Source organism: Muscardinus avellanarius, assembly GCF_963383645.1.
Source record: "Muscardinus avellanarius genome assembly, chromosome: 1".
Taxonomy (NCBI): Eukaryota; Metazoa; Chordata; class Mammalia; order Rodentia; family Gliridae; genus Muscardinus; species Muscardinus avellanarius.
The window spans coordinates 193,622,454-193,637,776 of record NC_137786.1 but is presented as its reverse complement, the minus strand read 5'-3'; the positions used below and the strand labels follow the sequence as shown (position 1 = coordinate 193,637,776).

Sequence of the window (15,323 nt, the reverse complement as noted above, 5' to 3'; positions counted from 1 at the left end):
CAAGCTTCTCCGTCTCAGCACTAGCAAAAACTTAAGCCAGAACTAGAAGTGTACTATGACTGTCACAAGGGCAAGTAGCCGACTCCAGTCCATTCATTGCCCTCCCACTTGATGAGCTGGGCTCCCTCGCACGCCCTTCGTTCTTCTTCCCCTCTGTGCACCTACTTCCTAATCTAACTGTAAAATAGTTGCCAGCCCTCTCCTAGCCCAGAGACCCTTGGAACAGTCTTGCCCTCGACTCCGTCGGCCTAGCCCGGCACAGGAGATGCCGGTCAGCACCCTTCGCAGCTCCATCCCAATCCGCGGGTCAGCGCCCCCGGAAGTGACGTAGCGGAAGCGGAAGCGCCGCGGCATGCAGACTTCCTGTTGTTGGAGGTGGAGGGAGGGGGGCCGGCCGCTCGGTGTGCGTCTGTGTGGGGCGGCCCCGGAGCCGCGGACCCTCTGCCTGCGGGGACCGGAGTCGCTAGGCGGCCGCCATGGCGGTGTCGGAGAGCCAGCTCAAGAAAATGGTGTCCAAGGTGAGGCCGCGGCGCGCTCGCCGCCCGGTGCGCGCCCACCACTGCCTCCCGCGCCCGGCCCGGGCCAGCCCAGCCCAGCGAGCCCGCGGGCGGCTTGAGCCCCGCGGGTCCTCGCAGCCCTCGCGGCCCCGGCCCCGCGACGCCGCCGCCCGCAGCCCTCGACCCCCGGGCCGGACAGTGGGGGCGGCGGCCGGCCACGGGCGCGGGCTCAGGCCGCCCGCCTTCCCTCTTCGGGAGACTTTGGACCGTCTGCGGGGCAGCGTAGAGTTCGCCTTCAATTTTATAGACACAAAGAGCGGGGAGCACTTAGTTCTCCTCTACTCCTGCCCAGTCAGGGGCCCGTCAGTCTTCGCCCTGCGCTGCCGGGCCGCGCAGATTGTGGCCTTTTCAGTTTTGTATTCTCCACGCAGCTCTGCACCCGGCGCGCGAGAGATCAGTGAACTCTTGGTTGAATTGGCTCGAGGAAGTAAAAACGTCCGAAATACCAGGAGAGATTAATGGAATTCTATTCCCGTTTCGCGGATTTACCAAGAGTAACAGCTGTTACTTGTATGCTTCTTATAAGGAGTATTCACTTTAAGCTTAATTTACAGACCTCACAGCTCGACTAGTTTTTTGTTTTTTTTTTTTTTTTTTTTTTGTGGTGGTGGTACTGGGGATTGAACCCAGAGGTATTCTACCTTCAGGCTACACACCCAGCCCGATTTTACTTCTTATTTGCGAACAGGGACTCCCTAGGTTGTTTGAGACTCACTACTTGCTAAGGCTGTCCTTGAACCTTTGATCCTCCTGTCTCAGCCTCAGTATTGGGATCACAGGGATCACAGGCGGCTGGCTGGCTGGCTTTCCTTTTTCCATTTTTATAAAGCAATTGAGCATTTTGTATTTTAAAGCCATAATTTAATTTGATTATTTTAAGTGTGGCCACTTGACACCAAAGTGGAATGACTTTTGTTGTCATTTACCAAAGCTAATTGGAATAAGGGGGGTGTGTGTGTATGTGTGTAGAGTTGAGAGTTGAGGCTTCCTCAGTTCAGTGGGATTGCTTTGGATAGTTATGTCAAAGCAAGATTGTTTAGAAATCACCTTGATTTTTTTTTTTTTTTTTGGTGTTATTGGGGGTGGAACCCACAGGCTTTCTATCTCCGGGCTATACTTCCAGACCTATTTTATACTTTATTTGGAAACAGGGTCTCACTAAGTTGCTGAGAGCCTCACTACGTAGCTGAGGCTGGCTTTGAACCTGTGCGATCCTCCTGTCTCAGCCTCCCAAGTGCGGTGATTACAAGCATGCACCACCACGCCGGGCTAAATCACCTTGATTTAAAAAGTGCTTTCTTGGAAACCAAATAACCTCTAAAAGGAAAGGTTTCAAAACAAAGCATTTATTGGTTGTCTAACTACATCTTCTTGGCGTATTGATTTATTTTTAAGTAATTATCCATAATTATAGATGAGATGAGGAAGTCTTAGATTGTTAATATTTTTAAGTCACTTTTTAAAAAACTGTATTGTAGCCGGGCATTGTGGCCCCATGCTTGTAATTCCAGCATTTGGGAGGCTGACACCAGAGGATCATGGTTCACAGACAGCCTCAGCTACTTAGTGAGGCCCTTTGTAACTCAGGCCCTGTTTCAAAATAAAAGAATTAAAAAAAAAAATAGGGCAGGGGTGTAGCTCGGAGGTCGAATGCCCCTTGGTTCCATCTCCAGACCAGCAAAAAAACAAAACAACAAAAAAAAAAACACCCAGTGTATTGTGTTATATACTTTGTACCTAAAGAGGAACTAATTCATGATATTTTTATATTTAAATTGGTAGCATAGTCAAAGTTTATTCTTTAATGTATATGTGCTTATTATAAAGAACAAGGATATTCAAATACTGGCTTATTTTTATTTATTTTGTGGTACTGGGGGTGGAATTCAGGGGCTTTCTACATCCGGGCTATATTTCCAGACCTGTTTTATACTTTATTTGGAAACAGGCCCTAACTAAGTTGCTGAGAGCCTCACTGAGTAGCTGAGGCTGGTGGTGAACCTGGGACCATCCTGTCTCAGCCTCCCAAGTATGGGGATTACAAATGTGTTGCCTCCGTGCCCGGCTTGTGACTTATATTTTTTAAAAAATATTAGTGGGGATTAAACCCAGAGGCATTTTATTTCCAAGCCACACCCCCCAGCCCTTCTTAAAGTTTTTGTTTCGAAGCACAGTCTCATTAGGTTGCTGAGAATCTTGCTAAGTTGCTAAGGCTGGTTTTGGACCTTGAATCCTTGTCTCAGCCTCCCAAGTACTGAGGTTACAGGCAGATGCGACACCACATTCAGCTTTAGCTCCCAACTTAAACTGAACTCTTAGTTAACACCCTTCTTTGTCATCACTTTATCAACAGGCATATTTATGCTGTTAGTCCTTCTTGCTTTATACAAAGAACTTTCTACTTTAGTTTGTTCATACAGAAAAGCACCTGTATTCTTAAACAGTACATCTATAGCATTCATGGAGATCTAGTCACTACTACGTGGGTAGAAGAGAATAGACACACTCAAGGTTGCTGTATACCTCACATTGTATTAGATTTTAGGTATAAAACTGAACAATCAGACAAAAAAAAAAACCCTACACTTTTGCAATTTAAAATCACATAGAAGGCAGTAAACTTTAAAAGTACACTAAAGAGTTTGTTGGAAGTCAAGTGTTCTATAGAAAAGTAAAGGCGGAAAGAGAGTGCTAAGGGGAATAGGGAATGGGTTGCAATTTTATATTAGATATTAAAGGAAGGGCCTTTTTTTGGTACTGGGGATTGAACCCAGAGGCGTTCTACCTCCGATCTATACCCCCAGCCCTATTTAAGTCTTTAATTTGAAACAGGGTCTCACTAAGTTGTGGAGGACTTCACTAAGTAGCTGAGGCTGGCTGTGACCCTGTGATCCTCCTGTCTCAGCCTTCCAAGTACTGGGATTACAAGTGTGTGCCACCACGTCCTGCTTAAGGAAGGGCTTTTTGAGAAGAGTTATTTGAGCAGGGACCTGAAAGAGGTAAAGGAGTAAGTTGTGGAAGGATCTGGGGTAAGAACCTTCCAGGAAGAAGGAAAAACAAGGTGCAAAGACTGAATCAGAAGACTGCCATGCTTTGTAGAGGAACAACAGAGGAGGGTAGTGTGGCTAGACTGGAATGAGCAAGAGAGAAAATAGTGGCTTAGGTTTAGATATTGAGCATCAATGATGTGGAACGTAAGGACTTGACATTTGGTCAAACTATGATGGGAAGCTACTGATCCCTTTTATTGTTTAACAGTACTACCGTAGCCTCTGTGTTGAAACTAGATGCAAGGAGTAACAGTGGAGGCAGAGACATCTGCATAGTAGCTGATAAAATGATCTGGACAAGGGGTACTGGTAGCTTAGACCGATTTTTTTTATTTCAAAACGGGGTCTCAGTATGTTGTAGAGGGCCTCAGTAAGCTAAGGCTGGTCGAACCTGTGATCCTCCTGTCTTAGCCTCCTAAGTACTGGAATTACAAGCATGTGCCACAATGCCTGGCAATAATAGAAAGTTATTCAAGGAAAGCCTAGAAAGAGAGCAGATACAGGCAGTTCCCTGTATGAGGAGGGTATTGGGGGAGTATTCCTATGAAGAGTGAGAAATGTGACAGCCAGAGGGGCAAAAGAATTTAGGAATGGTTTGTGTGACTAACATGGGAGAAATAAAAGCATGTTTATATGATGATAGGACTGATTCCTTACCATGAGGGAATTGGTGCTAGAGTGCAAGGAATGTCATTGAGTAGAACTGGACTTATTCCTTAGTTTTGCTTATATTTTCTCACCTTGTCTATTGTCTATCAGGTTTTTGTTTTGTTTTGGTTTGGTTTTGGTGGTACTGGGGGTGGAACCCAGGGGCTTTTCTACCTCCGGGCTATACTCCCAGACCTATTTTTATACTTCATTTGGAAACAGGGTCTCACTAAGTTGCAGAGAGTCTCACTCAGTAGCTGAGGCTGGCTTCAAACCTGTGTGATCCTCCTGTCTCAGCTTCCCAAGCACTGGGATTACAAGCATGCGCCACCACGCCCAGCTTTGTCTATCAGTTTTTATGCTAGTCTCTCTGGGATTTTTTAACTTTATAGTCTAGTTCTTCTATTGAATGTTTAGGTGATGTTCCTACATTTTTTTTTATATCTAAGAGTCTTATTTTTTGAGGGTTTTTTAATGAGTACAACATCATTTTTTTCCTTTCTTTTAACTCATTTAATGCTAATTCTTTTCCAGGTTTTCTTCTCCTTGCATTACATGTTACTTGTTCTTATTTTCTGTTTATTTTGGTGTCTTACTTGCTTATTGGAGTATTTCTTTTTGGAATAGCTGACTAACCTGATTTAAAGCCTTGTGTGTATGGAGAGGCTTGTCACTTAGTGAACCTCAGTTCAGTGTAGTCAGACTAAAGTCCCTCCCTCCCTTTCTTTCTTTCTTTCTTTCTTTCTTTCTTTCTTTTTTTTTTTTTTTTTGTGGTACTGGGGTTTCTAGAAACCCTTCTACCTCCAGGCTACACCCCAGATCTGTTTTTATATTTTTATTTGGAAACAGGGTCTCTTAAGCCAGTGCGGCTGACTTCGAACCTGTGCGATCCTCCGGTCTCTGGCTCCCAAGCACAGGGATTACAAGCGTGTGCCACCACGCCTGGCCCTGTCTTCTTATCTCTCCTGTCAGGAGTAGTTAAGCCAGGTGGCTAGTGTTTCTGGAGTAGAATGTCCAGGCTGGGTGAAAAAGCAATACAACAAATGATACATTGCAAAACAGTTGATTTCTATAATAAATGTTGCAGCTAGAGGGAAAGATAGAGATAATTATTGGCTAAAGGGAAGTCTGGAAAAGAGTTCATTAAGAGGAGGGTTGAGATGTAAGCTAGGTCTTACATCTTTGTATGATGATTGAGATTTTTATTGAGAATGATTTGGATTTTATTTGGTGGGGCCTTCTAAGTTGGACAGAGAACTAAGGTGAATGGTGAGTAGCTTCAGTAAAGGGTTCAAACAGGTGGCAGGAGAGAAAGCTGTTGAGGTTCTTTTGGGCTTTAACTAGCCCAAAAGTGATTTAATGATGCATTAAAGCAATTACACTTTTAAGAAGAGCACTATGAAGAAAATAAAGTTTTAAGAAAATTAATATAGCTGTAAAAATGCCAAGCATTGATATTTCAAAATTCTTCTCTGATTTTTCTTTTCAGTACAAATACAGAGACCTAACTGTACGTGAAACTGTCAATGTTATTACTCTGTACAAAGATCTCAAACCTGTATTGGATTCATATGGTGAGTTTATTTGTAAGGATAGCTATTACAATACTTTGAGTTTACCTTTTATGTTAATGATTGTAGTTTTCACATTTTCCTTGTAAGTTTATTGGATTTTCAGTTGTAGGATTGAATCTCCACTTAATAAAGATCAAACAATAACATTTGTTTAGTTCTTTTTAAGTTTTTAAAAATATACTCTGAAAATAGAGCTATACAATTTATTGGATTTTCAGTTATAGGATTGAACCTCCACCTATTAAAGAGCAAACAATAACATTTGTTTAGTTCTTTTAAGTTTTTAAAAATATACTCTGAAAATAGAACTATACAAATGCAGACCTCCAAGGATGTTGGTTTTACAGTGCTGGGGAGTAAACCCAGGGCCTTTACTCTTGGGTTCCATCACGGAGTTACACCCCCAGCTTATAAGAGAGAGGGATGATCTAATCATCATTTGCCAAAGTATTCTCCATAGACAGCTAGTTGTAAAGAATGTTGCTGGGGATAAGATTTGGGGGAGGGGCTTAGAGGGAAATTTTTGTGGTTAAATTGTGAGCAATTGGACTAAAAATTAATAAATATGTTATGCTGGGATGCAGTGATATGTGCCTATAGTCCTAGCTATTGCAGAAGCTGAGGCAGGAGGATCACTTTAGCCTAGGAATTGAAAGGCAGCCTGGGCAACATAGCAAGACCTTGTCTCCTTAGGGGAAAATAAGTAAATAAATGGATCACATTATAGTAAGATTTCCTAGATCCTTTATTGTGCTGATGTGTTGTGTATCACCAAGAGGAAAGAAAATGTACTGTGTAGTGTATCCCAAAGATACCTGATCACTGATTCTTTGTCCCATATCATTTCTACATTCTCAGGAACACATTTTGCAAAACTCCTGTGGACTGTTCTTACTTTTTTTTTTTTTTTTTTTTTCAGTACTGGGGATGTAACCCAAGGGCATTGTACCTCCAAGCTACACCCCCAGCCCTATCTTTTAGTCTTTTTATTTTTGAAACAGGGTCTCACCGAATTATGAAGAACCTCACTAAGTAGCTAAGGCTGTCCACAACCCGTGATCCTTAGTCTCCACCTCCTGAATGCTGGGATTACAATCATGCACCACCAGGTCCAGCCTGTCCCATATATTTTATAAATGAAGAAAATATTTTTAATATGGTCTTTAATTCTACAGAATAGGTAGGCAGCAATTTGTCTTTACTACTTTCTTTATTTTATTTTATTATTATTTTTTTTCCAGTACCAGGAATTGAACCCAGGGGCATTCTACCTCCGAGCTACATCCCCAGCCCTAATTTTTATTCTTTATTTTGAAACAAGGTCTCATTAAGTTGCAGCAGAGGGCCTCACTAGGTAGCTGAGGCTGGCTACAAACCTGTGATCCTCCTGTCTTAGCCTCCCAAGTACTGGGATTACAAGCATGCGCCACCACAGCCTGGCTTGTCTTTACTACTTTCTAATGAGACAAAATAAAGTTTGAACATAAATAAGAGATGACAACCCCTGAAGTTTTTTTTTTTTAATACAATAGTCCTTTTGTCCCTACCACTCAATTTCTTTAACCCTGTCTCCTTGAAAATACTTAATGTTCCAGGGCCAAGAGAAAATCTGTGCTGCTTCCTGTCCATTATGAAGCCCTTGGCTCTAAAGGCAAGGAACTGAATTTTGTAGCTGAGACTTTCATGTGTGTGTGTGTGTTACTGGGGCTTTCTGCCTCTGAGCTACATTATGAGCCCTATTTTATTTAAAACAAGCTCTCACTAAGTTAGTGCACTGGCCTTGAACCTGCATTCCACCTGTCTCAGCCTCCCGAGTACTGGGATTACAGTCATGTGCCACCTACCTGGCTTATAGCTGAGTTTCTAAATTCCACTCACCCCTGGCACTCTGAAAACGTTAGATCCTAGTAAAGAGAGGTGGAGGCAACAGAGGGGCAATCAGTTCTGCATTTCCTTAACAGCAAAGCTACAAACTAGTCTTCTCTCAAACCTAGCACAAGATTCTCTCTCATTTCAGCTTGCCTTACTTCTTTGCATATACTATACTATGCATGGCATTTTGATCTCTCTTATTATGAAAGTTAAATTTAGTTTTAAAAAGGACTTGAGTGGGCAGGTGATTGAGGATAAAACTGTACTATAAATGTATAGTAAAAGAGTAAATAGGTTGAACAAAACTGACAACGATTCTAGCATCATACAAATCTTATATCGCTTTAATGGCTGCCCCAGATCTTAACCACTGTTAACAAAATGCTTTTAAAGTAACCACAGCCCTAAATTTAAGTAAGATGCTTTTATTTGGAAATGCATGCAATCAGAATAAATTCAACACAGTTTATAATTGTCAACAATAAATAAAAGAACCAAAGTTAACGGTGTAGTTGTGTGTGTTTGTACTGTGTGTTACAGCCTACTCCCTCCTGTGTGGTACATGTTTATTCCACATCTTGTTACAAACAACAGTGCATGTACAGAGTATGTCCTCTAGTTAATCATTGATGGAAAATTGCAGGTGGTATGAAAAATACATATTGAGAGATATCTATATTTAACTATGGAAACTTTTTTAAACATTTAATACTGTGGCTTGATTCTTTATGGGGTTTGAGAATGGCTGAGGAACTGGAGCCTCACATGTCGGGCAGTTGCTCTACCACTGACCTATTACATCTCCAGCCTGAGAGTGGTTTTTGAACACTTGCAGAATCATGTTAGTTGGAGACCAAAAGGTCATATTTACTGGAACTGTAGCACTCACATCCATTTAACAAGTAATTCAAAGCATCTTTATTCATTGAAAAACTGATCCCACTGAGTTAATCAACAAAGGATCCTTTGTTATTAGACAGAATGGATGATACATTAAAAGGTTAGCCCATGTTGAAGATAATAGTGAGTTTTAACCAATGTTTCTGAAAGAATAACTTATATGAGAGTATCTACCAAAATATTCATGATTAAATCATTGTTCTTTCCTTTCAGTTTTTAATGATGGCAGTTCCAAGGAACTTATGAACCTCACTGGAACAATTCCTGTGCCTTATAGAGGTAAATGTCTCTTGTTTCCAAATAGACATAATGGAGGACATCATAAATATATTGCCAAAGAGTTTATAAGTAAATTGAATCTATCTTTTCATGGCTTCCATACAGAGATTTTAACTTCTCTTTTGATTGAGCTTTGTTTGGCAGCAGCACCTCACATTTTCAGCTTTTTAAAAACTTCCTAATCTGGGCGTAGTGGCACATGTCTATAATCCCAGTATTTAGGAGGCTGAGTAAAGGATTGCAGATTCCAGGACAGCCACAGCAAAGTAGCAAGACTCTCAGCAACCTAGGAGACGCTGTCTTAAAATAAAAAATTAAAAAGGGCTGGAGGCATAGCTCAGAGATGAAATGCTCTTAGGGTCAATCCCTAGTACACACACAAAAAAAAAAAACCAAGAAAAACTTTCTTACAAGATATATCAACAAATAAGTGCCTAATTGCTTTGGGGACATTTATTGTTTCTTAGAATCAGAAGATCTTAGATGCCTGCTTGTTCAACCTCTCATACCATTCAGACTTTAATGACATATTGGTACTATGGAATGCTGTATAGTGGCCAAGATGCTTGAAAGTCAGAACAGAGTTAGGTTTGAGCTCTCTCTAATCTTTTCAGTTTTTTTTTTTTTTTACTTTGAGTATCTATGGCATCTGGATAATAGGATCTAATTCAGGGAAACCAAGAATGCATTGAGATACTGTATGTGAAGGCATTGGCACAGAGCCTGGTATACAATAAGCAGACAATAAATATTAGCTAGCATTTATGATTGAGGTTGGTGGTAATGCTCATGATGAATCGTCTGTCAGCTAGTCAACCGTCCTTGTTTGAATACTTACAGTGGTAAGAATACATTCAGCTTCATAAGTGACTAATCAGTTTTTGGTCAGCTCTGATAATTATTCCTTGTGACTAAAACCTGTGTTCCTATAACTTAACTCATTGATTTCACATAGTACATGCTGTGCATGAGGCAATAGGAATGGGGCTGTGGATACAAAGGTGAATAAAAGAAAACTTTCTGAAACAATTCACACTAATGGTAATAGAAGGAATAAGTATTCCCTATAATGTAATTCCTGTAGAACAGTAAAATGTTTAAGGTGCCATGAAATTACAAAGGAAATCAAGGTCACATGGGAAAACCACAGAGATAATGACATTTGTGCTTGCTCTTGAAAGATAAGTCAACCATTTCTAATAGAATGCATATTACAGGCAGAGGGAAAGATGATAGTTAACTGTGCATCAGCATTTATTAAATTGCATATGATAAACTTGGGGGGCACTGAGTGAAATTCAAGATTACTAACTTTGCCCTTGTCCTCAGGAAATTAACTCTGGTGAAAGAAATAGGTTATATGGTGTGGATATGTATAAACTTTACCTAATCTAACCTCTGTTCTCAGCTATTCTTCGTGTGACATAATTTACAAGTCAAAGTTATTCTGGGGAATTCTTCATTTTCAAAAAGCAGAGAATTCTGGATGGTAGAAATAAATTTCCATTACTGTTCAGTGTAGAAGTAATTTGGGGTTTAAAAAGAATTCCAAAGTCTTAAACTGATTTCTTTAGTTGACATTTATGTTTGCATACTATTGTAGCGAACCATTTCTAAGGGGGAAAAATATATATCTAAATTATGTTGGGTGATTCAAACGGTTGCTTGGGACATTGTACTTTGAACCTAATAAGAAAATAGTGTGATTTTACCGGGTGTGGTAGTGCATGCCTGTAATCCCAGTACTTGGAAGGCTGAGATAGGAGGATCACGGGATTGAGGATAGCCTCAGCAATTTAGTGAGACCCTATTTCAAAATAAAAAGTGCTGAAGGTGTAGCTTGGAGGTAGGATGTCCCTGGGTTCCATCCTTGGTACCAAAAGAAAATGCAAAAGCACACAGCCAGCCTCAGCAACTTCAGTTGAGGCCCTCTGCAACTTAGTGAAACTCTATTTCAAAATAAAATAGGGCTGGATGTGTGTAGCTCAAAGGTAGAATATCCCTGGGTTCAATCCCCAGTACCTTAAAGAAAATAGTGCAGTTTATGTTTAATATATTAACTATTGAATACTTTGAGACACTTCATTGGATTTGACTTATAGTCATATTTCTCAACTGAGACAGATTCTATCACATAAAGCAAAGAGAAAGGAATACTATTGGTACTAAGCCGGGCATGGTGGCACATGCTTGTAATTCTAGCATTTGGGAGGCTGAGACAGGAGGATCTCGGTTCTTGAACAGTCTCGGCTACTTATTGAGGCCTTTTGCAACTCAGACCTGTTTCAGAATAAAGAATAAGAGCTGGGTGTGGTGGTTCATGCTTGTAATCTCAGTATTTATGAGGCTGAGACAGGAGGATCACATAGTTTTGAAGCCAGCCTCAGCTACTTAGGCTCTCAGCAACTTAGTGAGACCCTATTTTCAAATAAAATATAAAATAGGCCTGGGAGTATAGCCTGGAGGTCAAAAGCCCCTGGGTTCCATCCCCAGTACTACAAAAAAATAAAAAATAGGACTGAGGGTGTAGCTCGGAGGTAGAATGCCCCTGGATACCATCTCCACTACTGCAAAGTAATAAAAAATAATAATAATAATAATATTCTGATTGCGACTAAAAATTCCTTAAGATGCTGTAGATACCAGTTAGCATGTGTTTAACTGCTGTTTGGGTTTTTTATAATCTGGCTTTTGGCCAAGGGTATTTCAGGTCTATCTTACTGTCTCACCTTAATCTGTGTTCTTTTTTCCTTCCATTTTGCTTCCAAGAAAGTCTTGTTAACTGAAATGACAAGAATCAAGTAGCAAAGAAAAGATTAGGTCAAAAGATAATTCATGAAGAATGTTTTACATCTGCAAGCAGGCATGAGCAGAGTAGTGATTAGTTAGGTCCTTCATCCTGATGAAGAATTTTGCAAACTGAAAATTTCAGAAACCTGAACAAAACTTTGAAACAAAATGTTTGTTGTACATGTGTGTTGCTTATTTGTAGCTTTCTCTTTTTTCTTTTACCTATTAAACTATTACTAAGAATAATAAAAAACAGAAAAACTGAAGTTTCTTTTTCTTTTTCAGGTAATACATACAATATTCCAATATGCCTATGGTTGCTGGACACATACCCATATAATCCCCCTATCTGTTTTGTTAAGCCTACTAGTTCAATGACTATTAAAACAGGAAAACATGTTGATGCAAATGGGAAAATATATCTTCCGTATCTGCATGAATGGAAACATGTAAGTATTAATAGTAGTGTTGTGAAAATTGGTTGTTTTTTTTCATACATTTTGTTCACTCATGTCTGATTTCTGTTAACACTCAGGAAGAAGTCCAAGAAGGATAAGTTCAGATAAGGGATTAATCTGAGCTGAGAAAATTAGAAAAGGCTCTCTTATATTTAAGCTGGCTGTCGTGAGGCACCCCAGTAATCCCAGTATTTGGGAGGCTGAGATGGGATTACAGCTTTGTGGCCAACCTCAGCAATTTAGCAAGACCCTGTTTCAAAATTAAAAGGACTAGGGTATGGCTCAGAAATAGAATCCCTCTGGGTTTAATCCCCAGTACCAAAAAAAGAAAAGAAGAAAGTCTTGTATTCCTGGCCTGAAATCAGCTTGGTCATGGTGCACAGTCTTTCTGTTATGCATCTGAATATGGATTGCTAGTATTTTATTTTATTTTATTTATTTATTTATTTTTTATTGGTGCACTGTATTCATACATCATAGTGGGATACAAACTTTTGTAGACATACATGCACACATCACCCAGTCAGCCCCCACCCGATCCCCACCCCATTCTCTCCCCATCCCTCCCTCCCATGCTTGGCTTAGTGGTTGACATCTAGTATTATAGCAATTTATCCAAAATTAAAAATGATAATCTCACATAACAGTTTCATTTGTCTGATACCAAGCTTTTGATGACTTAAAGATAACATTTCAATATTTCTTTTTACTTTCTTACCAGAGAATATTTTTTTTTCTATTTTTTTAGGTGAAACTATCATATATTTATATATTTATTTTTCAGAAAAAAAAATCTATCCTAATATGGAATATGGACTCTAGATACCCAAAACGATCTTGAAAAAGAACAAAGCTAGAAGATATATATTTTCTGATTTCAAACCATATAAAGCTACAATAATTGAAACAGTGTAGTACTATTCTAAAGGCAGATATGTAAACCATTGGAGTTAAATAAAAGCCTAGAGCTAAATTCTTCCCTATATTGTCAAATTATTTTTGACAAGGTTTCCACGAACATTTGGTGGTGGAAATAATAATCTTTTAACTAAATATTGTTGAAAAATAATACTTACATGGAAAAGAATAAAATTGGACCCTTACCTAACACCATATACAAATATTAACTCAAAATAGATAAAAGACCTAAATATAAATCTTAAGACTATAAACTTTTAAAAGAAAATCTGTGTCATAAAACCTCACAACATTGAAATTGGCAGTGATACCTTGGATATGATTTCAATGGCACAGGCAACAGAAGAGTATACAAACTCCCTAAAAAATAAAAAAATATTGTATATCCAAAGACAATGTAAACAGAGTTAAAAGTTACTAATAGAATGGGATAAAATATTTCCAAATGCTGTATCTGAAGGTATATTAATATTCTAACTAGACATCCTAAAAATTAACAACAGTAAAGGCAAACAATACAATTTAGAGATAGGTAAAAGACTAACATAAATAATGAATCTCCACAGATAACCAATCTTAGTTGACTGTTGGATGGAAACTCTTGTTTCTCTGGTTCTGGTGTGTGTTACCTATTTCTTCTTTGTAGTTAATCTCTTTGAGTATTTTCTCTAGCGCTGGTTTTGAAGACATAAATTCCTTCAGTTTCTGTTTGTCATGGAAGCGTCTTATTTCTCCATCTAATTTGATAGAAAGTTTTGCTGGGTAGGAAATTTTTGGCTGGAAGTTGTTTTCTCTCAGAGTTTGGAATTTGTTACTCCAAGCCCTTCTGGCTCTCATGACTTGGTTTGGGAAGTCTGGAGTGATTCTAATTGGCTTGCCTCTGAATGTCACTTGGCCCTTTGTTTTTGTTGCCTTTAAGATTCTCTGCTTGGCTTCCACATTGGTCATTTTGACAATTATGTGGCGTGGGGATCCTCTTCTCCGATCCTGTTTAAAGGGAGTTCTATAAGTTTCCTGGACCTGTGTATCAACCTCTTGCTCTATGTCTGGAAAATTTTCTGCTATTACTTCCTTGAAGAGATTGTTGATCCCTTTGGTTTCACTTTCTTTTCCCTCCTCTATTCCAATTATTCTTAGGTTAGCTCTCTTAAAATGGGCCCATATTTCTTCAATGTCAGATTCCTGCTGTCGGATATTTTTTTCTAGATTAGAAACTATGCGTTCATTTTTGGAATGATCATCTTCTAAGAGCGAGATTCTGTTCTCCATGTGGTCTAATCGGTTGTTCATGCTTTGAATTGAGGCCTTTACTTCATTAATTGCATCCTTTATCTCTTTTTGGCTCTCTCTGAATTCTTTTCGAAACACCTCTATTATTTCTACAGTTATTTTCCTGATTTGATCTTCTAGAAATCTCTGATTTTCTGTTTTATCGGGTTCTGATGTTGTGGGGTTGTGGGCATTCATTGCTCCAGTGTTATTCCTCTTTCTTATGATTTCGGAAGTTTGTGCCTTCTCTGGGTTCTTCCCTTGGGTCACTATGACTTCGCTTAAGGTGCTCTGGATCTCGAGTCTGTAGTATCTCAGACCCCACTACTCCTTTACTGGGTTGTATCACAGAGTCTCCGACCCAGAGAGTCGATAGAGGCTGCTTTAGACTGTGAGGGGTGCCAGGTTGCACTTCTATGGTGTGATATCTCTGCCACCGCCACTCACCCACTGGGTCAAGTCCCAGGGAGTACAGTACTGGGATTTCTCCTCTGTGGCCCGCAATTTGACTCACTGTTCTTGAGTTCGCAGATGTAGCTGTACTGGACTCGGTGAATTCACTGCTGCTGCCGCCGGTGGCAATATGGCACCGCTGCTACGCCCTCGGCCGTGAGGCTGGCGTATTTTTTTCTTCTCTGGTTTTGAGTTCCACTTGAGTCCCTGCAGCGTGTGCTGAGCTCAGCCACTGGGAGCTTTAGATGCTCCCTGCGCTGAAAGATCCCGCCTGGCTGTTCCGCAGCGACTCACCTCGGCTTGCTGTAGCCATCCGGTGAACTTGCCGCTGCCACCGGCAGTATGGTGCTGCTGCCGCGTCCTCGGGCGTGAGGCCGTTGTATCCTCTGTGGCTCTGAGCTCTGTTCTCAGTCCGTTTTCTCTCTGGAGCCTGGTGATTTATTTCTCTGGTGATGGTGTTTTCTGGCTATGAAAGGCGCTGATTTTGTGGTAATGGAGATTGGTTGTTAGCGGGGCTCTTAAGCCCCGCTTTTCTCTGTCGCCATCTTCCCGGAA

At 40.2% G+C, this 15,323-nt stretch overlaps 1 protein-coding gene across 3 annotated transcripts in view; it reads left to right on the top strand.

Moving 5' to 3' along the window:
• Positions 1-476: 476 nt before the first annotated feature.
• The window catches only part of TSG101 (tumor susceptibility 101), a gene marked incomplete at both ends in the record, with an annotated part of 37,009 nt that continues 22,162 nt past the window's right edge, over positions 477-15,323 (top strand). For 2 of the 3 annotated variants that reach the window (XM_080707900.1, XM_080707898.1), the window contains 4 exons: positions 477-518; positions 5,745-5,829; positions 8,815-8,880; positions 11,956-12,119. In XM_080707900.1, the coding sequence (XP_080564026.1) occupies positions 477-518; positions 5,745-5,829; positions 8,815-8,880; positions 11,956-12,119 (357 nt within the window). The remainder of the gene's footprint in view (positions 519-5,744; positions 5,830-8,814; positions 8,881-11,955; positions 12,120-15,323) is intronic. The other variant, XM_080707899.1, reaches the window with a different exon arrangement.